Genomic DNA, 21,877 nt, shown 5'->3' on the forward strand with positions numbered 1-21,877 from the left:
GAGAATACAGCAGTGGAGGGGAGGGAGGGTACAGCAGTGGAGGGGAGGTAGGATATCGCGGTGAAGGGTCCCCAGTTGTCTTTCATTCCATGCCACTGGATCCTGACCAAGATCTGACAAGGGCCGTGTGTTGGCTGTCTGTGCACCAGCCTCACCACATTGAAGAACACTAACATTCTCCACTGGGAAATCCACCCTACCCAGAATATGTGAGTGCTGGATCTGCCTCCTCAGCCACCTGGGGTCCCTCCAGTCGGCAACCCCGTAGGAGAACATCGCACTCGACTCGGGTGATTGCAACGAGTGCTCTGTCAGTTTTTACACCTTATGGAGGTGTACAAAATGATGAGCAGCCTAAATAGAGCGAAAGTGCTGTATCATTTTTTCCTTAAAGTGATCTGAAATCTGTTAAATTGAAAGTAGGGAAAGAGGAACAGCGAATTCAGAGTGTGGTAGTACATGGACCAGGCTGCCGGAGGAAGCTCAGCTTATTCACACTGACATATGAAATATATCATGAAATATATTGTTTTGTGTCATCTGTACAGTACAAGTCATTAAACAATACTCTTAGTTACAGTAAAATTAAAATAAATAAATAGTGGGGTAGGGTTATGGACTCTTTGGAGTTCTGATGGTGGAGGGGAAGAAGCAGTTCGTAAAACTTTGTGTGTGCGTATTGAATCTCCTGTACCTCCTCTCCAATGGTAGTGGGATTCCATTGGAAACTGGCAGAGGCTTCACAGTAGTGAATTTAAAGAGCAAACACTAGGAAATCTACAGATGCTGGAAATCCAAACAACAGCACACACAAAATGCTGGTGGAACACAGCAGGCCAGGCAGCATCTATAGGGAGAAGCACTGTTGACGTTTCGGGCCGGGACCCTTCGTCAAACTACCAAACATATCTTTCCCTCCCCCCCCTTCTGCTTTTCGCAGGGATCGCTCCCTACGTGACTCCCTTGTCCATTTGTCCCCCCCATCCCTTCCCATTGATCTCCCTCCTGGCACTTATCCTTGTAAACAGAACAAGTGCTACACCTGCCCTTACACTTCCTCCCTCACCACCATTCAGGGCCCCAGACATCACCTGTGAGTCGGCTGGTGTGGTATACTGCGTCCAGTGCTCCCGGTGTGGCCTTTTATATATTGGTGAGACCCGACGCAGACTGGGAGACCGTTTCGTTGAACACTTACACTCGGTCCGCCAGAGAAAGCAGGATCTCCCAGTGGCCACACATTTTAATTCTACGCCCCATTCCCATTCTGATATGTCTATCCATGGCCTCCTCTACTGTCAAAATGAATCCAAACTCAGGTTGGAGGAACAACACCTTATATACCAGCTGGGTAGCCTCCAACCTGATGGCATGAACACTGACTTCTCTAAATTCCGTTAATGCCCCTCCTCCCCTTCTTACCCCATCCCTGACATATTTAATTGTTTGCCTGTTCTCCATCTCCCTTTGGTGCTCCCCCCGCTCCTTTCTTTCTCCTGAGGCCTCCCGTCCCATGATCATTTCCCTTCTCCAGCTCTGTATCACTTTCGCCGATCACCTTTCCAGCTCTCAGCTTCATCCCATCCCTCCGGTCTTCTCCTATCATTTCGCACTTCCCCCTCCCCCCACTACTTTCAAATCTCTTACTATCTTTCCTTTTGGTTAGTCCTGACGAAGGGTCTCGGCCCAAAACGTCGACAGTGCTTCTCCCTATAGATGCTGCCTGGCCTGCTGTGTTCCACCAGCATTTTGTGTGTGTGTTGTTGCTCCAATGGTAGTAATGTGATAGGTGCAGAAAACAATTTTCAAACGGTGTTAGGAGTGACACAGTACATGGACAGGAAGAGTTTAGTCCATATGGGCCAGTAGTGGTGGGTAGCACAGATGAGTTGGGCTGAAGGGACGGTTTCCCAGCTGTACTCCCTGATCTATGATCCTGTGACCATAAACCAGGTTCCCTGGGAGCTGTGCAACACAAAATCCTGGAGGACTTCAGCAGGCCAGGCAGCATCCAGGAAAAGAGTGCAGTCACGTTTTGGGCTAAAAGTACTCTTTTCCTAGGTGCTGCCTGAGTTGCTCCAGCATTTTGTGTGTGGCCCTTATTTCCAGCATCCGCACATTTCCTCTTGCTTGTCCCTGGGACCGGGACCGTATGTAGCATCACTGCCCCCTGCAGGCCATTGTGTGCAGTGCAGCCTGCAGACCCAGCCCTGCACTTACAAATAGAGATTCTGCATCTGCTCAATATATACAGAGCGCTGGAGGAAATCAGCAGATCAGGCAGCATCTGTGGAGTGGAATAAACAGTCAACATATCAGGTCAAGCTGCTGGCTGTGCCCAGTTTGTGTCGTCTCCTCTGGCTCTGCTCACTCGTGTTATCTACTGATGGAAGATAGGACTGCTGTTCTCCATCCTGCCTCCTCAGTTTCTTCATTCCTCTCCCTCCTACCTCACTCCTCACTCTTCCACTCTCTCCTCCTCCCTCCCTTCTTACTGTTTTCCCTTTACTCTCTTCCCTCCCACCTCACTGCTCTCCCTCCCTTCTCACCTTTTTACTCCCCGTCCCTCTGACCTCACTCCTTCTCACTCATTCAGGGTGAACTGGTCTAGCCATATAACCACCGTGGCTACCAGAGCATCAAAGGCTAGGTTGCAACAACAGGAAAACAGATTATTATCTGAATGGTGGCCGACTAGGAAAAGGGGAGATGCAACGAGACCTGGGTGTCATTGTACACCAGTCATTGAAGGTGGGTATGCAGATACAGCAGGCAGTGAAAAAGGCAAATGGTACGTTGGCATTCATAGCAAAAGGATTTGAGTACAGCAGCAGGGAGGTTCTACTGCAGTTGTACAAGGCCTTGGTGAGACCGCATCTAGAATATTGTGTGCAGTTTTGGTCCCCTAATCTGAGGAAAGACATTCTTGCCATAGAGGGAGTACAGAGAGGGTTCACCAGATTGATTCCTGGGATGGCAGGACTTTCATATGAAGAAAGGCTGGATCGACTAGGCTTATACTCACTGGAATTTAGAAGTTTGAGAGGAAATCTTATTGAAACGTATAAAATTCTAAAGGGATTGGACAGACTAGATGCAGGAAGATTGCTTCCGATGTTGGGGAAGTCCAGAACAAGGGGTCACAGTTTAGGGATAAAGGGGAAGCCTTTTAGGACTGAGATGAGGAAAAACTTCTTCACACAGAAAGTGGTGAATCTGTGGAATTCTCTGCCACAGGAAACAGTTGAGGCCAGTTCATTGGCTATATTTAAGAGGAAGTTATATATGGCCCATGTGGCTAAAGGGATTGGGGGGTATGGAGAGAAAGCAGGTACAGGGTTCTGAGTTGGATGATCAGTCATGATCATACTGAATGCCAGTGCAGGCTCGAAGGGCCGAATGGCCTACTCCTGCACCTATTTTCTATGTTTCTATGAATCCTGCAGCATGGAACTCACCTCCTGACTCCCCAAAGCCTGCCCACCATCTGCAAGGCTGAGTTCAGGAGTGTAATGGAATACTCGCCACTCACCCGGATGAGTGCAGCTCCATCAACACTCACGAAGCTTGACGCCATCCAGTACAAGGCAGCCCACTTGACTGGTACCCCTTCCACAAGCATCCAATCCCTCCACCATCGACGAGCAGTTGAGACAGTGTGTACTATCGACAAGTTGCACCGCAACAACACACCAAAGTTCCTAAGGCAGCACCTTCCAGACCCATGACCACTTCCATCGAGAAGCATGAGAACAGCAGATACCTGGGAACACCCCCACTTGGAAATCCCCTCCAAGTCACTCACCATCCTGACTTGGAAATATATCGCCGTTCCTTCATTGTTGCTGGGTCAAAATCACGGAATTCCCTCCCTAACAGCACTGTGGGTGTACCCACACCTCTGGGACTGCGTTGGTTCAAGAAGGCAGCTCATCACCACCTTCTCAAGGGCAACTAGGGATGGGCAACAAATGCTGGCTTAGCTGTGATACCAACATCCCATAAATCAGTAACTAAAAAATAATCCTCACTCCATTTCTCCTTCCTCAGGACCCTCCCTCACTCTGCACTCACTCCCTTCATCCTCATGCCTCATGATTTTATACACCTCTAGGAGGTCACCCCCCTCAAGTTGCAGCCTATTCAGCCTGTCTTTATAACTCAAGCTCTCCAGTCCCAGCAACAAGCTGGTTAATCTGCACTGCACCTTCTCTCTCTTCCTGATGTTTTTTCGATGGTGTGGTGACCAGAACCGCAGACATGTTATTCCAGGTGTGGACTCATCAATGAGGTGACATCCCAAAGCTTGTACTCAGTGCCCTCACCATAAGACATAAGAGCAGGATGAGGCCATTTGGTCCATCATTTGATTACGGCTGATTTACTTTCCCTCTCCTCTCAACCCAATACTATACTATTCTATACAATACTATTCTATAATCCCATAATCTTTGATACACTTTTAATCAAGACCCTCTCAACCTTTAAATATACCCGGTGACTTGGCCTCCACAGCCATAACATGAGAAACAGGAGCAGGAGTCGGCCATCTGGCCATCGACCCTGCCCCACCATTCAATGAAATCTTGGCATTTCCATTGACCTGCCTTTTCCCCATAACCCTTGATTCCCCTCCTGTGCAAAATTCAGTCCAAGCTTGTCTCAAATATATTTACTGAGGTAGCCTCCACTGCTTCATTGGGCAGAGAATTCCACAGATTCACCACTCTGGGAAGAACAGCTCCTCGTCATCTCCATCCTAAATCTACCCCCCCCCCCCCCCCCCGAACCTTGAGGATTTGTTCCCTATTCTTGTCTCACCTACCAGTGGAAACAACTTTCTATAAGATCTCCTCTCATTCTGAATTCCAGTGAGTACAGTCCTAGGCGACTCAATCTCTCCTCATAGTCTAACCCCCTCGTCTCTGGAATCAGTCTGGTGAACATCCTCTGCACCGCCTCCAAAGCCAGTATATTCTTCCTCAAGTAAGGAGACCAGAACTGCACACAGTACTCCAAATGCGGCCTCACAGTACCTGTACAGTCGCAGCAAAACCTCCCTGCTCTTAAATTCAATCCCTCTAGCTGTTTGCCTTCTTGATAACCTGCTGCACCTGCAAACCAACCTTTTGTGATTCATGCACAAGCACTCCCAAGTCCCTCTGCACAACAGCATGCTGCAGTTTTTACCATTTAAATAATAATGTGATCTTCCATTTTTCCTTCCAAATTGGATGACATCACTTTTACCAACACTGTACTCCATCTGCCAGATCCTTGCCCACTCACTTAACCCATCTATGTCTCCCTGCAGACTCTTCGTATCCTCTTCACAATTTAGTGTCATCAGCAAACTCAGACACACCACACTCGATCCCCTCTTCCAGATTGTTAATGTATATTGTGAACAATTATGGGCCCAGCACCAACTCCTGTGGCATACCGCTCACCACTGACTGCCAACCAGAGTAACACCCATGTATTCCAACTCTCTGCTTTCTATAAGTTAACCAATCCTTTATCCATGCTAATGCATCACCCCCAACTCTATGGATCCTTATCTTTTGGATAAGTCTTTTATGTGGCACCTTATCAAATGCCTTCTGAAAATCCAAGCAAATAGTTTCCATCTGTTTCCCTGTTATGCACTGTGCTAATTATATCCTCAAAATATATTGTCATCGGTGGCAATTAATTCCACAGATACAGTATGCTCCGGAAAAAGAAATTGCTCCTCATCTTTGTTCTAGAGGACGTCCTTCTATACCGAGACTGTGCCCTCTGGTCTTAGATTATTCAAGTGCCTTCTTCACCGCCTGTCTACCTGTCTCGCCACTATCAGAGAACTGTGTGCCTTCAGCCTGAAGTCCACCTGTTCAACAGTGCTCCCAAGAGCACTTCCAGTCAGTGCCGTCTCTTAGTACAGGGAGAGGGGTGGAGGGCAGTGTAAGGCGGCTCCTGCTCCCTCACGTGGATGATATTTGGCCAAGATGTTGCCTGCCCATTTGAGAAGAGGGTCAGTGGTTTGTTCCATTGAATTACATGGTGGGGCTGAGACGGAACACAGACTCTGGCCAAGATAGGACCACCAGGAGGCCAGTGGAGGCAGGTACCTCCTTTCTCAGCCCTTTACATCCTCTTCCTTTCCCCTCCATGTTTCCTACTTCAATCACCACCCACCTATCTTCCCCCCCACCTGTCACCAGCCAGCTTGTACTCCTCCCCTTCCCACCAACCTCGTTCTTCTAGCTTCTGTTTATTTATTTCCATAGAGGCTGTCTGAATTCCTCCAGCATTTTGTGTGTGACCAGGATCAGCCTGGATTAGAGAGCTTGTCTGATGTGTGAAGGTTGAGCGAGCTAGGAGCACAGGAGAATGAGAGGAGACTTAATAGAAGTGTAAAAGATGATTAGAGTGGATGCCAGCACCTTTTCCTCGGGTGGCAGTAGCTAATACAAGAGGGCATAGCTTTAAGGTGACTGGAGGACGTTAAAGGCCCGGAAGTCAGAGGTAGGTTTCTCGCAGAGAGTGCTACGACAAATGTCATGACATGCCGGTGATACTAAACCTGATTCTGCTCTGGTAAGCATGTGAGAAATGCTGCTGGGTGCTGGTAAAGGCGGACACATTCGGGACATTCAAGCGGCTGTTGGCCAGGCACAGAGATGATAGAAAGCTGGAGGGCTACGTGGGAGGGAACGGTCCGGTTGATCTTGGAGTAGGTTAAAGGGTCGGCATACCAACCTGTCCTGGACCCATCATATAAATATAATTGTGAAGAAAGCACAACAGCGCCTCTATTTTCTCAGGAGTCTGCGGAGATTCGGCATGTCATCAAAAACCTTGGCAAGCTTCTATAGATGTGCGGCCGAAACTGTGCTGACCGACTGGCTGCATTATGGCCTGGGTTGGGAACGCCAGTGTCTTTGAGTGGAAATCCTACAAAAGCTGGTGGATTTGACCCAGTAGATCACGGGTAAAACCCTCCCAACCATTGAGCATATCTACATGAAACGATGTCATAGAAAAGCAGCATCCATCAGGGAGATCTCACCTCCCATGCCATGCTCTTTTCTCTCTGCTGCCATCAGGTAGAAGGTATAGGGGCCTCAGGACCCGCACCACCATGTTCAACCACCCCTAACCATTCTATTTCTGCTGTTCCCACAACCGATGGTCTCACTTTAAGGACTTAATATCATGCTTGTTATTTATTGCTAATTAATTATATATGTATTTGTACAGATGCTGTTGATTGATCCTGGTGACAATTACTGTTCTACAGAGTTGCTAAGTGTGCCTGCAGAATAAAGCAGTCTCTGGTCTGTACGTGGTGACATAACGTAATAAATTTTACTTTGAACTTTGTGGCTGAAGGACCTGTGCTGTTCGATGTTCTATACCAGGCATGGGCAAACTATGGCCCGGGGGCCACCCCTGTTCTATACCCTTCATTGCCTTCGTGAGGCAGTGCCCCCTATAGATAGCACCGATGATGGGGAGGGACCGATGGTTGATGAATGAACTTACTGCCTCCTTCTGCAATCTTTCAGCATCATCTTCCTTGTCTTTCAGTTCCGTGCCCTCCGGTGAGGATGGGGCCTTGGATCCTGCTTCTGGCCCTCCTATTCCCACCCTGTGTGGTCCTGGCAGCCCGGAACACCACCATAGGTAAAAGCATGCTTCGCTTGCCCTCCGGCAATCTCCATCCACCCCCCCCCAACACATTTGTACCACAGCACAGTGGTGAAGCGGGTACAGCCACTGCCTGACCGAGACTCGAGTTCGATCCTGACCTCCGGCGCTGTCTGTGTGCCCAGTTTGCACCTTCTCCCTGGGACCACATAGGCTTCCCACTGTTGCTCCTCTTTCTTCCCCGTCCCAGAGGGTAGGTGAGGAGGGAAGGACAGAATCAGTGCAAAATAGATGTTTGATATTTTTTCTGTAAATCTGTTGTTGTTTTGTCTTGTTGCTGTTGTTTTGCTGAGCATTGTGGGCATGCTGTGTTGTCCCTGGAAAGTGTGAAGACACTCATCTGGCCCCACTACCCCCACCCCCCACCGCACATCCTGGGGTGTGGTGCTTCTTAATGCAAACAACACATTTGACTGTAAGCTTCTGATAGTAAATCTGTATCTGAAACTTTACAAAATATAGATTTAAGAAAATAGAAAAAATAGTGCCTGTGTCTCTTTGTAATTGTAGTATTGTTCAGTCACAGTGCTATTGGTATACTTACACTCCCACCCCTGCCCCTGTATACTTACACTCCCACCCCTGCCCCTGTATAATTACACTCCCTCCCCTGCCCCTGTATAATTACACTCTCACCCCTGCCCTGTATAATTACACTCTCACCCCTGCCCCTGTATAATTACACTCCCACCCCTGCCCCTGTATACTTACACTCCCACTCCTGCCCCTGTATAATTACTCTCTCACCCCTGCCCCTGTATACTTACACTCCCACCCCTGCCCCTGTATAATTACACTCCCTCCCCTGCCCCTGTATAATTACACTCTCACCCCTGCCCTGTATAATTACACTCTCACCCCTGCCCCTGTATAATTACACTCTCACCCCTGCCCCTGTATAATTACACTCTCACCCCTGCCCTGTATAATTACACTCTCACCCCTGCCCCTGTATACTTACAGCATTAAGACCATAGGAAATAGGGGCAGGAGTCGGCCATCTGGCCCGTCGAGCCTGCTCTGACATTCAATAAGATCATGCCTGATCTGGCCATCTACCTGCCTTTTCCCCATAACCCTTAATTCCCCTACAATGCAAAATCTATCCAACCCTGTCTTAAATATATTTACTGAGGATTGGGCAGAGAATTCCACAGATTCACCACTCTCTGGGAAAAGCAGTTCCTCCTCATCTCCGTCCTAAATCTACTGCTCTGAATTTTGAGGCTGTGTCCTCTAGTTCTGGTATCACCTACCAGTGGAAACAACATTCCTGCCTCTATTTTATCTGTCCCTTTCATAATTTCATATGTTTCTACAAGACCTCCTCTCATTCTTCTGAATTCCAATGAGTACAGTCCCAGGCGACTGAATCTCTCCTCGTAGTCTAATCCCTGGAATCAATCTGGTGAATCCACAGGCCAGTATATCCTCTCTCAAGTAAGGAGACCAGAACTACAGGCAGTACTATAGGTGCAGCCTCACAGTAGCTGTACAGATGCAGCAAAACGTCCCTGCTCTTAAATTCAATCCTTCTAGCAATGAAGGCCAGCATCTCATTTGCCTTCTTGATAGCCTGCTGTACCTGCAAACCAACCTTTTATGATTCATGCACAGGCTTTCCCAAGTCCCTCTGCACAACAGCATGTTGCAATTTTTTACCATTTAAATAATAATCTGCTCTTCCATTTTTCCTTCCAAAAGGTCTCTCCACCCCTGCCACTGTATACTTACCCTCCCACACTGTCCACCCATGCCCCTGTATATTTAACCTCCCACACTCTCCACCCCTGCCCCTGTATATTTAACCTCCCACACTCTCCACCCACGCCCCTGTATATTTAACCTCCCACACTCTCCACCCACGCCCCTGTATACTTACCCTCCCACACTCTCCACCCATGCCCCTGTATATTTAACCTCCCACACTCTCCACCCCTGCCCCTGTATACTTACCCTCCCACACTCTCCACCCATGCCCCTGTATATTTAACCTCCCACACTCTCCACCCCTGCCCCCATATACTTACCCTCCCACACTCTCCAACCCTGCCCCCATATACTTACCCTCCCACACTCTCCACCCATGTCCCTGTATATTTAACCTCCCACACTCTCCACCCCTGCCCCTGTATATTTAACCTCCCACACTCTCCACCCCTGCCCCTGTATATTTAACCTCCCACACTCTCCACCCCTGCCCCCATATACTTACCCTCCCACACTCTCCACCCCTGCCCCTGTATATTTAACCTCCCACACTCTCCACCCATGCCCCTGTATATTTAACCTCCCACACTCTCCACCCCTGCCCCTGTATACTTACCCTCCCACACTCTCCACCCATGCCCCCATATACTTACCCTCCCACACTCTCCACCCATGCCCCTGTATATTTAACCTCCCACACTCTCCACCCCTGCCCCTGTATACTTACCCTCCCACACTCTCCAACCCTGCCCCCATATACTTACCCTCCCACACTCTCCACCCATGTCCCTGTATATTTAACCTCCCACACTCTCCACCCCGCCCCCATATACTTACCCTCCCACACTCTCCACCCATGCCCCCATATACTTACCCTCCCACACTCTCCACCCCTGCCCCCATATACTTACCCTCCCACACTCTCCACCCATGTCCCTGTATATTTAACCTCCCACACTCTCCAACCCTGCCCCCATATACTTACCCTCCCACACTCTCCACCCATGTCCCTGTATACTTACCCTCCCACACTCTCCACCCATGCCCCCATATACTTACCCTCCCACACTCTCCACCCCTGCCCCCATATACTTACCCTCCCACACTCTCCACCCATGTCCCTGTATATTTAACCTCCCACACTCTCCAACCCTGCCCCCATATACTTACCCTCCCACACTCTCCACCCATGTCCCTGTATATTTAACCTCCCACACTCTCCAACCCTGCCCCCATATACTTACCCTCCCACACTCTCCACCCCGCCCCCATATACTTACCCTCCCACACTCTCCACCCATGTCCCTGTATATTTAACCTCCCACACTCTCCAACCACGCCCCCATATACTTACCCTCCCACACTCTCCACCCATGTCCCTGTATATTTAACCTCCCACACTCTCCACCCCTGCCCCCATATACTTACCCTCCCACACTCTCCACCCCTGCCCCCATATACTTACCCTCCCACACTCTCCACCCCTGCCCCTGTATATTTAACCTCCCACACTCTCCACCCACGCCCCTGTATATTTAACCTCCCACACTCTCCACCCCTGCCCCTGTATATTTAACCTCCCACACTCTCCACCCACGCCCCTGTATATTTAACCTCCCACACTCTCCAACCCTGCCCCCATATACTTACCCTCCCATACTCTCCACCCATGACCCTGTATATTTAACCTCCCACACTCTCCACCCATGCCCCTGTATATTTAACCTCCCACACTCTCCACCCCTGCCCCAGTATACTTACCCTCCCACACTCTCCACCCATGCCCCTGTATATTTAACTTCCCACACTCTCCACCCCTGCCCCTGTATACTTACCCTCCCACAGTCTCCACCCCTGCCTCTATATAATCACAATTCTGTACCCCTACATCTGACCCTTGCCCTGTCTTGACCCTTTGCTGAGGTTCCATCAGCCGCGCCCCCCCCCCCCCCCACCACCGTTACTCTTTCATTCCAATTCCTGTCTCCATGCTTTTCCAGGGTGCCAGAAGATCAGGCCTCCATTGGATGGTGGGATCCGCTACCCTGGCCTCACCCAGGAACAGATCCGCAGCATCGAGGTGCTGCCCGTTGCCTACGAGATCGAGTATATCTGCAGGAGCAACCGTGTCATTGACGGGCCGGGAGTACGAAAGTGCCTGCCGAACGGGACCTGGACCCACATGGATCAGCGCAGTAGGTGTGGTGAGTAACAGCCTGGCCTCACTCCCTCAAACCTTGGGATGGTAGTGGGGTTCGATCACTGTCCTTCCCCCCTCTGGGGGGTCAGTGGGTCGATCACTGTCCTTTCCCCCTCTGATGGGTCAGTGGGTCGTACGCTGTCCTTTCCCCCTCTGATGGGTCAGTGGGTCGTACGCTGTCCTTTCCCCCTCTGATGGGTCAGTGGGTCGTATGTCCTTTCCCCCTCTGGGGGGGTCAGTGGGTCGATCACTGTCCTTTCCCCCTCTGATGGGTCAGTGGGTCGTAAGCTGTCCTTTCCCCCTCTGATGGGTCAGTGGGTCGTACGCTGTCCTTTCCTCCTCTGATGGGTCAGTGGGTCGTACGCTGTCCTTTCCTCCTCTGATGGGTCAGTGGGTCGTAAGCTGTCCTTTCCTCCTCTGATGGGTCAGTGGGTCGTACGCTGTCCTTTCCCCCTCTGATGGGTCAGTGGGTCGTATGCTGTCCTTTCCCCCTCTGATGGGTCAGTGGGTCGTACGCTGTCCTTTCCCCCTCTGATGGGTCAGTGGGTCGTATGCTGTCCTTTCCCCCTCTGATGGGTCAGTGGGTCGTACGCTGTCCTTTCCCCCTCTGATGGGTCAGTGGGTCGTATGTCCTTTCCCCCTCTGGGGGGGTCAGTGGGTCGATCACTGTCCTTTCCCCCTCTGATGGGTCAGTGGGTCGTATGCTGTCCTTTCCCCCTCTGATGGGTCAGTGGGTCGTATGCTGTCCTTTCCCCCTCTGATGGGTCAGTGGATCACACACTGTCCTCCCTCCCTCTGATGGGTCAGTGGGTGGTACACTGTCCTCTCTCCCTCTGGGATACCCTCGGATTGTAATTTGCTGAACTAACGGTGCAGGTCTATACACGGCCATACTAAAGCTCACTTCTTGCCTCTCCCACACCCTCACCCACCTCCCCTCTAACCTCTCTCTCTCTCTCTCTCTCTGTCTCTTGTGTCCCTCACTCTCTCCCCACCCTCCTCTCACTCTCCCTCTTTCTCCTCCGCCATGTCCACAGTATATAACTGCTCCCGGCTGGCTCTGAACCTGGAGAATGGGGTGGCCCTGACGAGGGGCGAGGTGAAGACAAGGGGTGACGTGAGGATCCCGGTGGAGGGGACGCTGGTGGAGTACTACTGCAACGCCGGCTTCAAGCTGGTGGGGCCCACCAGCAGGGTCTGCACCAAGTACGGGAAGTGGAACACCAGCAAGCCCGTCTGCACAGGTACCGGCCCCCTCGTGGGGGTAGGGGGAGCGAGGGGTGACATTGCAGAGTATGAGAGAGGTGGAGAGAGACCAGTACAGAGTGAGGGGAAAGGGAGGGTGTGTGTGTGTGTCTGTGTGTGTGTGTGTATGTGTGTGTGTGTGTATGTGTGTGTGTGTGTGGTGAGTGTCTGTGTGTGTGTGTGTGTGGTGTGTGTCTGTGTGTGTGTGTGTGGTGTGTGTCTGTGTGTGTGTGTGTGTGTGTGTGTGTGTGTGTGTGTGTATACGTGTGTGTGTGTGTGTGGTGTGTGTCTGTGTGTGTGTGTATGTGTGTGTGTGTGTGTGTGGTGTGTGTGTGTGTGTGTGTGGTGTGTGTCTGTGTGTGTGTGTGTATACGTGTGTGTGTGTGTGTGCGTGGTGTGTGTGTGTGTGTACGTGTGTGTGTGTGTGGTGTGTGTGTGTGTGTGTGTGTGTGTGTATGTGGGGTGTGTGTGTGTATGTGTGTGAGTGTGTGTGTGTGTGTACGTGTGTGTGTGTGTGGTGTGTGGTGTGTACGTGTGTGTGTGTGTGTGTGTGTGTGTGTGTGTGTGTGTGTGTGTATGTGTGTGTGTATGTGTACGTGTGTGTGTGTGTGTGTATGTGTATGTGTGTGTGTGTGGTGGTGTGTGTACGTGTGTGTGTGTGTGTGTGTGTGTGTACGTGTGTGATGGACAGATGGAGGAGTGGGAGAGGGGAACCAGTCGGGGTGGTGTGTGTGTGTGTGTGTGTGTGTGTGTGTGTGTGTGTGTGTGTGTGGTGTGTGGTGTGTACGTGTGTGTGTCTGTGTGTGCGTGGTGTGTGTGTGTGTGTACGTGTGTGTGTGTGTGTGTGTGGTGTGTGTGTGTGTGTGTGTACGTGTGTGTGTGTGTGGTGTGTGTGTGTGTGTGTGTGTGTGTGTGTGTGTGTGTGTGTGTGTGGTGTGTGGTGTGTACGTGTGTGTGTGTGTATGTGGGGTGTGTGTGTGTATGTGTGTGAGTGTGTGTGTGTGTGTGTGTGTACGTGTGTGTGTGTGGTGTGTGGTGTGTACGTGTGTGTGTGTGTATGTGTGTGTGTGTGTGTACGTGTGTGTGTGTGTGTGTGTGTGTGTGTGTGTGTATGTGTGTGTGTGTGTGTGGTGTGTGTACGTGTGTGTGTGTGTGTACGTGTGTGATGGACAGATGGAGGAGTGGGAGAGGGGAACCAGTCGGGGTGGTGTGTGTGTGTGTGTGTGTGTATGTGTGTGTGTGTGTGTGTGGTGTGTGTACGTGTGTGTGTGTGTGTACGTGTGTGATGGACAGATGGAGGAGTGGGAGAGGGGAACCAGTCGGGGTGGTGTGTGTGTGTGTGTGTGTGTGTGTGTGTGTGTGTGTGTGTGTGTGTGTGTGTGTGTGGTGTGTGGTGTGTACGTGTGTGTGTGTGTGTATGTGGGGTGTGTGTGTGTGTGTGTGTGTGTGTGTGGTGTGTACGTGTGTGTGTGTGTATGTGGGGTGTGTGTGTGTGTGCGGTGTATGTGTGTGTGTGTGTGTGTACGTGTGTGTGTGTGTACGTGGGGGGTGTGTGTGTGTGTGTGTGTGTGTGGTGTACGTGTGTGTGTGTGTACGTGTGTGTGTGTGTGTGTGTGTGTGTGTGTATGTGGGGTGTGTGTGTGTGTGGTGTGTGTGTGTGTGTGTGTGTGTGGTGTGTGGTGTGTACGTGTGTGTGTGTGTGTATGTGGGGTGTGTGTGTGTGTATGTGTGTGTGTACGTGTGTGTGTGTGTTGTGTACGTGTGTGTGTGTGTGTGTGTGTGTGTGGTGTGTACGTGTGTGTGTGTGTGTGTATGTGGGGTGTGTGTGTGTGGTGTATGTGTGTGTGTGTGTGTGTACGTGTGTGTGTGTGTACGTGTGTGTGTGTGTTGTGTACGTGTGTGTGTGTATGTGTGTGTGTGTACGTGTGTGTGTGTACGTGTGTGTGTGTTGTGTACATGTGTGTGTGTGTGTTGTGTACGTGTGTGTGTGTGTATGTGTGTGTGTGTTGTGTACGTGTGTGTGTGTATGTGTGTGTGTGTGTACGTGTGTGTGTTGTGTACGTGTGTGTGTGTGTATGTGTGTGTACGTGTGTGTGTGTGTACGTGTGTGTTGTGTACGTGTGTGTGTGTACGTGCGTGTGTGTATGTGTGTGTGTGTACGTGTGTGTGTGTGTGTACGTGTGTGTGTGTTGTGTACGTGTGTGTGTGTGTGTATGTGTGTGTGTGTGGTGTGTATGTGTGTGTGTGTGTGTATGTGGGGTGTGTGTGTGTGTGTGTGTGTGTGTGTGGTGTATGTGTGTGTGTGTGTGTGTGTGTCAGGGGGCATTCAGAGAGGGCATTCAGTACTGAAGGGACAGAGCAGTGTGGGAGGGGGCGGAGGGATTGCAGAAGTGAGAGAGAGCCTAGTAAGGACAGTGTGAAAGGGGAGGAGTGTGTGAGAGGGAGGAGGCAGTAAGAGAGAGACGGAGGGACATTCAGCGAGTGCGGGAGGGGTTAGTGGGGTACAGTGACTGTGCCGGGGAGGGAGGGAGGAAGAGGGAGGTTGTGAAACATGTCGCCTGCTGATCTCTGACAGTGCCCCACCACTTTCTCTCTTTCAGTTGACAAAAATTGGAACCGGCAGTCGTACAGTGAGTACATGGGGGCTGGTACGGGGGAAAGGTACTGGAATAGATCGGTTTATTGTCAGATACAGAAGTCCACTTGTGTACAGGTGCAATGAAAACCTGGCCTGCAGCTCCATGTCAGGCACATGGCTTCACATCAGCCACGTCACAGGAAGGGCACCAACTCGACACAGTTTTTACAAGAACCAAAACCAGAATCCGTGTTGCAGAAAGTCGTCATGGTGTTGCTTTTCTGAGTTAGCGATTAGGGTTCTGCAGATTGGTTCAAGAACTGGGTGGTTGGAAAGTCAAAGTCCAAGTAGATTTATTTTCAAAATGCACAAACGTCAGAGTCAGAATCCGCTTTCATATCACCAGTGTTTGTCGTGAAATTTGTTGTTACGCAGTACATTATAATAAAAACTAGGTTACAGTAAGAAATACTGTATGTATAACATTTTAATTAAATAAGTCATACATAGAGAGAGCACAAAAGTGTGCATGGGTTCAGAAACCTGATAGCAGAGGGAAGGAGTTGCTCCTAGATCATTAAAAGTGTGTCTTCAGGCTCCTGTACCTCCTCCCTGATGGTTGTAATGATAAGAGTGTGTGATGGGGGTCCTTAATGATGGACATTGCTGCTTGAAGATGTCCTAGATGCTGGGGAGGTCAGCGCTCGTGATGGGGTTGACTGAGTTTACAACTTTCTGCAGCTTATTCTGATCCTGTGCGCTGCCCTACTCCCCCATACCGGACGGTGATACAACCAGTCAGGATGCTGTCCACGGTACATCTACAGACATTAACGAGAGTCATTGGTGACGTAACAAATACACATAGTCTTTGTAAGACCATAAGACACTGGAGCAGAATTAGCCCATCGAGTTCACTCTGCCATTACATCATGATGGATTTATTATCCCTCCCAACCCCGTTCTCTTGCCTTCTCCCCGTAACCTTTGACACCCTCTCTAATGAAGAACCTATCAACCTCCACTTTAAATACACCCAATGACCTGACCTTCACAGCCGTCTGTGACCATGGGTTCCACGATTCACCACCTCTGGCTGAAGAAATCCTTGTTTGCAGAGTTTCTAGAGGGAAGCCCTTGCATTCTCAGACTGTGCCGTTTTCCCCCAGGGTTGAGGACTCAAGAACTAAGGGCACAGGCTTAACTTGAGAGGGAAGAGGAACGTGAGGGGCAACTTAGAGCCACGGAGGGTGGTCAGTGTATGGAATGAGCTGCCAGGGAATCAGAATCAGATTTATTGTCACTGTCCTACAGGACTGTGTAAATGTCTTAGCTAGGGTGCCCAAGACTTTTGCACAGTCCTGTATTTTGGTTAAAGTAGGAAGGTGGTTGGGAAACAGCATTAAGAGTACTTAGCTTTGTATTAGTTCCATGGTTTTAAGTGTTATTTGATAACTGGAAAGACATAATACACAGTACTGCGCAGACATCCTCGGCACCCGAGCTATATATATATATATATGTCCCTAAGAGTTTTACTCTGTCCTGTATGTGGAAAACTACGGTATTGTCTTGTGGCACTGCTACAGCGCTAGACAGAATAGTGACTCTCCATCATAATAACTAAACGCTGAGAAAGGCAGGCACATTTATAAAGGTTAAAAGGTTCATGGATAGGAAAGGTTTAAAGCAAGGCTGCCCGAACTGTTTGATGCCATGGACCAATACCACTAAGGAAGGGATCTATGGACCCCAGTTTGGGAACCCCTGGTTTAGAGGAATATGGGACAAATGCAGGCAAATGGGACCAGTTTAGATGGACCGACATGGATGAGATGGGCCGAAGGGTCGGTTTTTATGCTGCTCGGGCCTATGGGTGGTGGAATCCCTCACTGCCATTCTCCTTGTCCCCTCCACAGACCAGTCTCAATCCAGCCCTCCTGAAGCATATGGAACATATCACAGTACAGGAACAGGCCCTTCAGCCCACAATGTCTGTGCTGTACGTGTTAAATTAAACTAAATCTGCACACGATCCATATCCCTCCATATTCCTGTGTCTATCTAACTGCCTCTTAAACACCCCAGCAGAGTGCTCCAGGCACCCAGCACTCTGTGTAAGACCAATACTTCTCCTTCAAACTTTCCCCTCTCACCTTAAATGTCTGCCCTCTAGGATCAGACATTATTTACCTGGTAGCAAGAGGCTGACTGTGGATGCGTCTCATAATCTTATAAACTTCCCTCAGGTTTCCCCTCGGCTTCAACCCAAGTTTGTGCAACCTCTCGTTAGAGCCCATGCCCTCTGATCCAGGCAGCATAAAATTGTAATATATAGGAGCAGAATCAGGCCATTTGGCCCATCGAGTCTGCTCTGCCATTTCATCATGGCTGATCCAATTTTCCTCTCAGCCCCAATCTCCTGTCTTCACCCCGTAATCCTTCGTGCCCTGATTAATTGCTGCCTTAAATATAAGGACGCTTCTCTATTCTGAGGCGTGTCCTCAGGTCTTAGACTCTCCCAACATGGAAGCATCCTCTCCACATCCACTCTATCGAGGCCTTTCACTATGCAATAGGTTTCAATGAGGTCACCCCTCATTCTTCTGAATTCTAGTGAATATTGGCTCAGAGCCATCAAACACTCTTCATATGACAAGCCATTCAATCCTGAAATCATTTTTGTGAACCTTCTTTGAACCCTCTCCAGTTTGCTAAGGGGCCCAAAACCGCTCACAATACTCTCGATGAGGCCTCACCAGTGCTTCATAAAGTCACAACATTACATCCTTGCTTTTATATTCTAGTCCTCTTGGAATGAATACTAATGTTGTATTTGCTTTCCTCGCCAGACTCCGGCCTTTCCAGCTAACTTCATATCTTCCACTAACTTCGCAACAAAGCCATCAGTACCATTATCCAAATCATTGACATATAACATAAAACATTCCCAACACAGACTCCTGTAGTACAACACTAGTCACCAGCAACAGCCAGAGAAGGCTCCCTTTATTCCTACTATTTGCCTCCTACCAATCAGCTTTATCCATGCTAGAATCTTTCCTGTAATACGATGAGCTCATAGCTTGTTAAGCAGCTTCATGTGTGGCACCTTGTCAAAGGTCTTCTGAAAATCCAAATATGCAACATCAATCAATTCTCCTTTATCTGCTTGTTATTTCTTCAAAGAATTCCAACAGATTTGTCCGGCAAGATTTTCCCTGGAGGAAACAATTCTGACTACGGCCTATTTTATCAGGTGCCTCCAAGCGTCTGAGGTCCTCATCCTTGACAATCAACTCCAGCAGCTTCCCAACCACTGAGGTCAGACTAACTGGCCTATAGTTTCCTTTCTTCTGCCTCTCCCTTCCTGAAGAGTGGAGTGACATTTGCAATTTTCCAGTCCCCCGGAAACATTCCGAACCTATTGATTCTTGAAAGATTATTACTAACGCCTCCATGATCTCTTCAATTATATCCATATAACAATCACAGCACAGAAACAGGCCATCTCGGCCCTATTAGTCCGTGCCGAACGCTTATTTTCACCTAGTCCCACTGACCTGCACTCAGCCCATAACCCTCCATTCCTTTCCTGTCCATATACCTATCCAATTTTTTTTTTAATGACAAAATCGAACCTGCCTCTACCACTATTACCGGAAGCTCGTTCCACACAGCTACCACTCTCTGAGTAAAGAAGTTCCTCCTCATATCACCCCTAAACTTTTGCCCCTTAACTCTCAACTCATGTCCTCTTGTTTGAATCTCTCCTACTTTCAACGGAAAAAGCCTATCCACATCAACTCTATCTATCCCCCTCATAATTTTAAATACCTCTATCAAGTCCCCCCTCAACCTTCTACGCTCCAAAGAATAAAGACCTAACTTGTTCAACCTTCCTCTGTAACTTAGGTGCTGAAACCCAGGTAACATTCTAGTAAAACTCCTCTGTACTCTCTCTAATTTGTTGACATCTTTCCTATAATTCGGTGACCAGAACTGTTGAAATTACCTCTTTCAGAACCCTGGGGTGTACACCATCTGGTCCAGGTGACTTATCTACCTTCAGACTTTCAGTTTCCCAAGGACCTTCTCTCTAGTTACGGTAACTTCACACACCTCATGCCCCCTGACACCTGGAACTTCCACCATACTGCTAGTGTCTTCCGCTGTGAAGACTGATGTAAAATACTTGTTCAGTTCATCCGCCATTTCCTTTTTCCCCATTACTACCTCTCCAGCGTTGTTTTCCAATGGTCCACTGCCCACTCTTGCTTTTCTTTTACACTTTATGTATCTGAAGAAATATTTGGTATCTTCTTGAATATTATCAGCTACTTACTTTCATATTCCATCTTTACCTTCTTAATGACTGTTTTAGTTGCCTTCTGTTGGTTTATAAAAGTTTCACAACCTTCTAAATTCCCACTAACTTTTGATCTATTATATGACCTCTCTTTAGCTTTTATGTTGGCCATGATTGTGTCATCTTTCCTTTGGAATATTTCTTCCTCTTTGGGATGTATATATTTTCCGTGCCTTCCAAATTGCTTCCAGAAATTCCAGCCATTGCTGCTCTGCCATCATCCCTGCCAGTGTTCTTTTCCAATCAATTCTGGCCAACTCCTCTCTCATACCTCTGTAACTCTCTTTACTCCACTGTAACATCTAACTTTAGTTTCTCCTCAAACTTCAGGGTGAATTCAATTATATTATGATCACATACCCCCCAAGGGTTCTTTTACCTTAAGCTCTCTAATCAATTCTGGTTCATTGCACAACACTCAGTCCAGAATAGCTGATCCCCTTGTGGGCTCAACCATGAGCTGCTCTAAAAAGCCAACTCAGAGGCACTCTAGAAATTCCCCTTTTGGGATCCAGCACTAACCTGATTTTCCCACTCTACGTGCATATTGGATCCCCTTGACTATTGTAACATTGCCGTTTTGACATACATTTTCTATCTGCCACTGTAATTTACTTTTTGGGGGGTCTGTATGCAACTGCCATCAGGGTCTTTTCACCCTTGTAGTTCCTTAGCTCTATTGACAATGATTCAGCACCTACTGACCCTATGTCACCTCTTTCTAATGATTTGATTTCATTTTGTACCAACAGAGCAACTCTGCCTTCCTGTCTGTCCTTATGATACAAGGTGTATCCTTGGACATTAAGCTCCCAACTATAACCTTTCAGCCATGATTCAATGATGCCAACAACATCATACCTGCCAGTTTGCAACTGTGCCACAAGTTCATCTACCTTGTTCCGTATATTGCGCATATTCAAATACAACACCGTCAGTCCAGTGTTTACCCTTTTTGATTTTGTCCTCCTTTTACTTTGCAACTCATCCTGTTGACTGCAATTCTGCCCCATCAATAGCCTCTCTTCACTACACATTGCCTCTTTGTAAACCAGCTACCTCCTCTTCAGCACGATCACCCGCCTTTCCTACGATACTACTTGCATTGAGATATACGCAGCTCAGGACACCAGCCACACCACGCTCAACCTTCTGATTCCCAACTTTGCCTGAGCTCTTACCAACATCTGCCTCCACAACCTCTCCACTAACCGTTCTGGCACTCTGGTTCCCATCCCCTGCAACTCTAGTTTAAACCCCACTGTGCAGCGTTAACAAACTTTCCCACTACCATATTACTCGCCCTCCAGTTCAAACTGTCCCTTCTGTACAGATCCCAGCTTTCCTGGAAGAGAGCCCAATGATCCAAAAAGTCTTATGGCCTCACTCCTACACCAACTCCCCAGTCACGTGTTAAACTGTATAATCTTCCTAGTTCTGGCCTCGGTAGCATGTGGTATGGGTAGCAATCCTGAGATCACAACCCTGGAGGCCCTGCCCTTTAACTGAGCATCCAACTGCCTGAACTCCCTGTGCAGAACCTCGACCCACCCATGTCATTGGTCCCTACATGGACAAAGACCTCTGGCTACTCGCCCTCCCACTTAAGGATGCTGAGGACGGGATCAGTGATATATCCTAGACTCTGGCACCCAGGAGGCAACACACCATCTGGGATCGTCATTCTTGGCCACACAACCTCCTGTCCATTCCCCTATCACCACAGCACGCCTCCTGGCAAACCTCTTTGGCGCCCCCAAGAAGGACCGATCGGAACTCTACATGTGACCTAACCACGGTTTCTCCCCAGAGGCCACTGGATGTCACGGTGGCACAGCGGGTGAGCTGCCGTCTCACAGCCCCGGCGTCCCTGCTGCCTGTGTGTTGTGCTTTACCCCTGGGACCACGCTGGTGCTCCAGTATTGTTCTCACATCACTCCCAGTTTGGGCAAGAAGGAGGGAGAATCAACACGACGCTATTAAAACGTGAGGGGGAGCTGATACAGACTCGATGGGCCAAATGGCCTCTTCATGGGCTGTAAGAAATTTGATATTTTGTACACCAGCTTATTGGTGGGGT

General features: G+C 49.1%; 1 protein-coding gene across 1 annotated transcript in view; it reads left to right on the top strand.

The window, feature by feature from the left end:
* The window catches only part of gabbr1b (gamma-aminobutyric acid (GABA) B receptor, 1b), a 322,306-nt gene that overhangs the window by 111,272 nt on the left and 189,157 nt on the right, over window positions 1-21,877 (top strand). The window contains exons 2-5 of the mRNA XM_059969200.1: window positions 7,576-7,671; window positions 11,406-11,609; window positions 12,643-12,849; window positions 15,451-15,480. Coding sequence (XP_059825183.1) covers window positions 7,596-7,671; window positions 11,406-11,609; window positions 12,643-12,849; window positions 15,451-15,480 — 517 coding nt within the window. The 5' untranslated portion in view covers window positions 7,576-7,595. The remainder of the gene's footprint in view (window positions 1-7,575; window positions 7,672-11,405; window positions 11,610-12,642; window positions 12,850-15,450; window positions 15,481-21,877) is intronic.

This window comes from Hypanus sabinus, chromosome 5 (genome assembly GCF_030144855.1).
Source record: "Hypanus sabinus isolate sHypSab1 chromosome 5, sHypSab1.hap1, whole genome shotgun sequence".
Classification (NCBI taxonomy): Eukaryota; Metazoa; Chordata; class Chondrichthyes; order Myliobatiformes; family Dasyatidae; genus Hypanus; species Hypanus sabinus.